Below are 7,018 nucleotides of genomic sequence, written 5' to 3'. Positions count from 1 at the left end.
CTTATCAACCATATCTGGCTTGGGCACATACCATATTTTTCTACCAATATTCAAATTTTATAAGTTCAATTCGTGAGATAATTAAAAAATAAATGCTACATCAAACATTTGTACGTGGCAGGCACGATTCCCCATCTGTAATCGCTACCAATGGTGGTCATTCAAAGCCTTTTTTGTTTTTTTATAACCGAATGTCCAGACTAGCTTGCGGACACCTCGACTAATTCGAAGACCTTATAGTTAACGATCAGACAAACCCTACAATCACCTAAAGATTTAATTTGGATGTTTCCGTCTTTTATTGTACCCCTTATTGGACTGCCTGTATAATGCAAAACCAACTACATGAAAGTGATAGGATCCTAATTTGATCCACTTCCAAGCCAAATTGATGTAAATAATTCCAAGCTCATGCCGCAAATACTTTTCAATCCAAAAATTATTACTATTGCGAATGTGATCGAGACATGAGCTAACCATCTCCTCAGGATCCGGATCCTCTCTCCGGTTATATATGGACCGGAAGAGACAATCCTGATTTTGACTTTCCATTGGTAGATTTAATGTTTCAGATTTTCTCATAAAGTCTTACTGTAGAGAATTAACTATTATCGGTAAAAATTTAAAAATGCATTCAAACCATTGCTTGCCGCAAATGAACGGTTCCGTTCGGGACTATCTCCTCCAATAAAAAACATGGACGATAGATGATCGAGTTTCATTTTTTCCGCATGATATCTGTACTTTCCCTCCGTGGTGTATCACTTTCTGTTTTGGGAATACGAATAAATATGTAGACAGGCAAATCCATATATCCCCTTGTATATTTAGGTATTCCACGAGTACCTCGATAGTTTATGATATTTTTCATTTATCCCCCTAAAGAATTGCGCTATTGCCCCTTATTTGTCCCAATCACTATTGCTTCACTATTTTCTCTCTTTTAACACATCTTTCTGTGATAGTTGTATGTCAAAATTGAAAATTTTCATTGTGAATAACAAACCCATCTCAAAAATATGTTTTACTGACTGAAAATAGCATTATGCTTGATTGTGAAGAAAAAATTTCAAAATAATTAACATATGCCCCTTTTAATTGTCCTCACCACAATATATATGACTATCGATCTGTAGGAAACTCCAATTATGCATGCACCTATCTAGTCAACATATAATGATTCCTTATTTTAATGATACTTAACAAAAGAGTTGTGACAACATTAATATACATCTGTGAATTTAATGACACTAAACAAAAGTTCATATAAGATGCTCAAATTTTTGAGTCTTGACTTTTTCGACAGCTTAAACTTTGGTATATGTTTTTATACTTTTCCGATTACTCTTATATGTCGTGACGGAAAATAAGGTATAATAATTTGATACGAACCAATCTTGTAAAAATGAGGAGAAAATAACCAAAAACCACGTGCAAATTAAAAAGCCTAGAAACGTTATAGCTAGAGAAGAGAATCCCAATTTTGGGCACAGTGTATGCCACATATATCTGACCCTGTAGATCCGTCTAAAAGTGGGCATCTAGCGACTGTGGCCATGATCAAGGCTGGCTAGATATATATATATCGTATAAATGGAATGAATGCGTAGCGAATAGAGACACCACTAATTTAATTATTTAACGACTGCCTAGCTTTTCTGTGGTCCTTCACTTTCCCAATCAGCTTATATATATACACGTCTCGTCTCGTCTCTTCTCATTACACACAATAACAGGAGAGAGAGAGAGAGAGAGGCATGCAATTTTCCTTTCAACTTTGTCTTCATTGTTAGCTAGCTGCTATAGTTTCTGGTTCTTAGCTAGCTAGAGAGTTAGAAGAAAAACAGATGAAAATTATGGAAGCAAATAAAGCATATTTGGCTGTTATTCTCATACAGTCCATATATGCAGGCATGTTTTTGCTTTCAAAAGCCGCATTTGACCTGGGTATGAACACCTTCGTTTTCGTTTTCTATCGACAAGCTGCTGCTGCTGTTTTCTTGATTCCTCTGGCTGCTGCCTTCGAATGGTATTACTCATTTTCTTCGATCTCCAACATTGATGATATGATCTACTCTAGGAGCTGTTTAACAACTTAATTTCTTTTTAACGCTGGCCGGACAGAAACATGTTGTGTGTGTGTGTGTCTATATATATATATGTGTATATATATATATTTCACTGGTAATTTTTTGTCACCATTTTAATTATTTCACTGCTTACATACATGCAAGTCATGGCTTGTAACTAGTTTTTGTTTGGAAAGGAAAGACATTGAATAAATAGGGAGGACATATAAATAATTGCCACATGATTCAAGAATATATATATATATATATATATATATATATATATATATATATATATATATATATATATATATATAAAAGGGACCGATGATAATTATTGTACAAAATTTATCTTATTTAGCTTGCTTTTGTTGCAGGAAAAATGCACCACCTCTATCATTCGTAACCTTGTGCAAGATCTTTTTTCTTTCTCTTTTCGGGTACAATTTTAATTTCCCCATTTATATGATTTGTTGCGAAAAAACTTATAATGATGATGCCTTCATTAATTTGTGATTATTATTAAATTTCAGGATTACGTTCAGCTTGAACATATATGGTGTTGCATTGATATATACATCTGCAAGCTTGGCTGCCGCAACTACAAACTGCATTCCGATCATTACTTTCTTCATCGCACTTTTATTCGGGTGGGGATTTCGCTTCAATATTGTTTTTCATTTCAAATTATTATCGATCCGTATATTCAAATTCTGCTAACATATCTTTTTCAATTGATGGGACAACGCACATCGATCATTTGCTTAGTCTTAGTGAAGTTGGTGATGAGTTTCGAGAGAATAAGGGATGTGTATTTAGAACCTTATTATATATCATCGTTGGATTAATTATACACTTTTAAAATGTCCTCTATCGCCCACTACTTTCCCATGCTTTAATTATCGAGAATTTATCTTCAAAGAAATTGCTTCTTCTTTTTTTTTCAATAATAAAATAATACTGGGCTCCCTTTTTAAGAAGATTTTGGGCCTTGTTTCCTACGAGATGGAGCCTCCTTACCTTAGAAAAAATTAAGTGGGTCTTGAAAAATTGAGAGCCTTCCAATATTACAGGACTGGCGAAAGCTGTAAAGGCAGTGGCTTAGGTTCAGCTGAAGCTGCAGAGCTGCTAATTAAATGTCTTCATATCTATTGCTGCTTTGCTTAGCTTTCAATTGGATTCCGACCACAAAACGAAATGGAACAAGTCATATCGAGAAAATATATATTGGTGTATCTAGAATATTTATTTTGATAAACTGGAGTTCGAGCCAATTTACACATACCCTGAGCATACCTGCATGCGAACTTGATGGATCGGAAGGTCCCTTACTCGATATCGTGCTCCCTTGCACTCGACCAACCCATTGGAATTAAGAAGAAAAAAAAGAAAAAAACTTTATTGTTCTTATCTTACTGTCTCCCTAACATGTGGGCCCAAAATCATTTCCAAGTGGAGAAATACTTTGAGATGACTATAGATTGATATATAACTAACAGTCAACCACAAGAATTTGCAAAAGAGATTAAAAAAAAAAAAATCATTAACATTTGAGATCGATCACAGAAAGGGCGAGGCTCTAGAACGAGCAAGCTAGCTAGTAGTGGTGCCATATCATCTGTACTCTTAAATGCGCATGTCTTCACTTGGGTGCAATGTGACGTCGTTGGACCCCATGCTGTTGGGGGATCAATTTCCGACCCCACCCGCAACCTATGGAAGCGCAACACAAAATAAATAAACACATGCACAAATTAAAGACGCACAATAATTACACGGTTCGGCCCTAATGCCTACTCCACAGGAGGGAGAGAGAGAGAGAGAGAGAGATCATAAATTCCACTGTATGAAAAATAGAAGATTAGAATGTGAGATGAAAAGCCCTCCCCGAACTCATAACACCATGGCTCACACAATATTTTTTACTCACCTTCACATCTCTATTTTTTTCTCACATCTACTCTCCCCTCACATTATGACCGATGTATCCAGCAACCCCCTAAGGGGCTGCCTCCTCACACAGTTATACTTTAAAGCACACGACACCTTCTGGACTTGATCCTATGCCATGTATATAGATAGCCCTTGCTTAGGAAGAGATAAGAGCACAGAGTAAATGAGGAAGAAGTTTCTGAACCCAAGCAATGGTGGAGATTGTGTTTGCTTGGATCCAGAAACTTCTCCTCATTAATTTGTTGGGATCCATGCACCCCTCTCACTGCTGAAAAGTAATTGAGACTACTTAAGACTCTCTGTAAATGGACAGTAAGATTAAGCCCTAGATTACTTGAGGTACGCATAAACTCATGATCCGAACGATTGAGTTATCAAAATATATACTCCGTATTATAACTTGTATGGGTTTTGGCCATCTGCCACTGCTCGGGGACTACTAAATAGTTCTCAATTATGGGGTAGGAATGCGAAAGTAAATGTTTCACCTTATTAAATAGCCATGGTATACAATATTTTAGCACATAAATTTATTGGAGCCAAGCAGATAATTAGGTAAAAAATTACGTCCTTCCAATTATCGGGCCTAGCTTGCACGGGTTGATGCTAGTTTTGGATGAATGCAGGATGGAAATGGTGCGGCTGAGGACAAGTGGTGGGATAGCGAAGGTTGCAGGGTTAGCAATATGCCTTGTTGGTGTCACAATAATTGCCTTCTATAGAGGCCCCACCTTGAAACTCTTGGTGCATCATCACCTCTTGGGATCCTACCATAATACTATACAACAACATGGCCAGGTTGCAAGTAATTCTCACACAACATGGATTAAAGGGTGCTTCCTCATGCTCATGGCCAATATTTTCTGGGGCCTATGGCTTGTATTACAGGTACTTAATTTCTTTTTTTGTTATTTAAGCATCTGTTCGCAAATTTATATGGAAGAAAAAGAACAGAAAGAGTATATAAGCATGTTATTAATTATTATTAGTTTTGGGTTGAAATTATATATACAGGTTCCGGTGATAAAAAGTTACCCTTCAAAGCTAGTTCTCACGGCTCTGCAGTGCTTGTTTAGTGCAATTCAGTCTTTCTTGATTGCCGTTGCTTTGGAAAGAGACCCAAATCAGTGGAAGCTGGAATGGAATGTTCGACTCCTGGCTGTGGTTTACTGTGTAAGCGAAATCGCAAAACCATAAATTCCCATTTCATGTATTTTCTTAATTACATGGTTCCATATTAGATAACTTAAAAGTGCATTACTAATTAATAATATCTTGATCGATCATAGGGAGTAGTGGTGACTGGAGTGACATTTTACTTACAAGCATGGGTGATTGAGAAGAAGGGTCCTGTCTTCTTAGCCATGTCCCAACCATTGGCCTTCGCCTTTACTATCTTCAGTTCTGCTTTCCTCTTTGGGGAGACAATTAGTTTGGGAAGGTAATATTTTGATTTGATTTTCCATAGTCAATCCCCAATTGAAATTTATTTATTTTATCAGGATCAAACATTTGGACCATTTGGTGAAACAGTAACACTACCTCGCTAGTACCTACCATAGTGTTTCCGAAAACTCCAACATTCACACACACCACGTAGGATACATCGTATCGAGTTGTTGTTGTTGGCACACTAGTGTGTATCTTTAGGGAGAGTGGGGAACATCTTGAGGACCTGAGCCAATAAATTGATCAGAAAAGATCATATTTTAGGTTGGGTTCATCGATTCTATATAATTCATGCAAAAATAAAGTAGAACAAACATCTGAATCATTGTGATTGGATGACATTGAAATCATCCTAGTCGTTCATTTATTTTTTTCAAAACAAATATAGCCCTATCATGCATGGAGTGATCGATCCCGTATTAGGTTGATTTGTGTCACTGGACTATCCACTCGACTAGCTTACATATATGAATGGATGGTTCTGATCAACTCACTGAGGCCGGGGTGGACCACACTGATCTCCCTCACACTCAAGGCACAACAAATGCCCCACTCTGAAGCTAGCGTTGTGCTGCGTGTTGAATGATTTTAATCAGTAGCAATTTAATTTCCTCTCATTACTTTTTATTACTGATCAATTGTGTTCAATTCACTAATTAAATTTATCTTGAATGTTTTTTCCTCTGTTCTGTGCAGTGTTTTAGGAGCAATGGTGTTGGTTGGAGGGCTCTACAGTGTGTTGTGGGGAAAGAATAGAGAGCATAAGGTGGAAGATGGGATTTGTTTAACAACCAAAACCCCTGCTGCGGAGATAGAAAGCTCGGGGTCAAACTCAAAAGAAGCAATAGTAGAGGCGACCAAAACTGTCCCAGTTTGTATTATGGTGTAAGTAAGTATAGGCTTGTCAATTGACTGGATTCGAGCCTCGAATCCGATAAGATCCGAATCCGGCCAAATAGCTAGGTACACATTCTATATATGAATGGTTGAGCAGTCCCCCTCTTTGCCTGTGTCCGTTAAAAGCCATGGGTACCCAATCAGAGATATATAGGGCTGAATACTTTCTCTTTTTTTTTTTTTTGTATTTCTTCTTGTTAGAATAATTAATATTAGGAAATATTATGTTACCATGTTTTCGAAACTTTATTATTATGTTAACTGTTTAGGCAGATTGTTATTTAATGTTTCCTAGCTAGTCTAGGTTTTCTTGTTATGTGTATTTCCTTTAATTATTGGTTTAGGCATTTTGATTACCAAGTCTTTGTAGCCTATATAAAGACATGTTAGGGTTATGTTTTAGTTTTTTTAGACACAATAAATATAATAATAAATCATTTCGCTACACTTCTCGTGTTCTCAGAAACTGAGAAGGAAAAGTAAAAATGATGGAAAGTTGGAAAAATATTTGCCATTCTGGAATCATGTTCCGCTTAGAAATGAAACAGCGCGCTTTCTGAAAAACAGAAAAGGAGTTCCAGTAAATTCCATTATCTACTTTATCAGGCAGGACCTTGGACTATTGCAAATGCTTAAAGATTAGATACCGT

General features: G+C 36.6%; 1 protein-coding gene across 1 annotated transcript; it reads left to right on the top strand.

Moving 5' to 3' along the window:
• Positions 1 to 1,719: 1,719 nt before the first annotated feature.
• LOC131298974 (WAT1-related protein At5g64700) lies at positions 1,720 to 6,648 on the top strand. The gene is made up of 7 exons (XM_058324492.1): positions 1,720 to 2,029; positions 2,447 to 2,509; positions 2,603 to 2,719; positions 4,649 to 4,910; positions 5,037 to 5,195; positions 5,312 to 5,463; positions 6,168 to 6,648. The coding sequence occupies exons 1-7, from the start codon at positions 1,848 to 1,850 to the stop codon at positions 6,358 to 6,360; spliced, it is 1,128 nt and encodes a 375-aa protein (XP_058180475.1). The 5' UTR covers positions 1,720 to 1,847; the 3' UTR covers positions 6,361 to 6,648.
• The last annotated feature ends 370 nt before the right edge of the window (positions 6,649 to 7,018 follow it).

Source organism: Rhododendron vialii, chromosome 8a (genome assembly GCF_030253575.1).
Source record: "Rhododendron vialii isolate Sample 1 chromosome 8a, ASM3025357v1".
Lineage (NCBI taxonomy): Eukaryota > Viridiplantae > Streptophyta > Magnoliopsida > Ericales > Ericaceae > Rhododendron > Rhododendron vialii.
Note: the sequence above shows the minus strand (reverse complement) of the source record. Positions and strands in the feature narration are given on the sequence as shown.

Bases quoted from the DNA above. Each gene is read 5' to 3' on its own strand.
- LOC131298974 (XM_058324492.1), top strand. From the start codon at position 1,848: ATGAAAATTATGGAAGCAAATAAAGCATATTTGGCTGTTATTCTCATA. The intron at 4,911-5,036 runs GTACTTAATTTC...TTATATATACAG, and splicing joins GCCTATGGCTTGTATTACAG to GTTCCGGTGATAAAAAGTTA. The intron at 5,464-6,167 runs GTAATATTTTGA...TGTTCTGTGCAG, and splicing joins GAGACAATTAGTTTGGGAAG to TGTTTTAGGAGCAATGGTGT.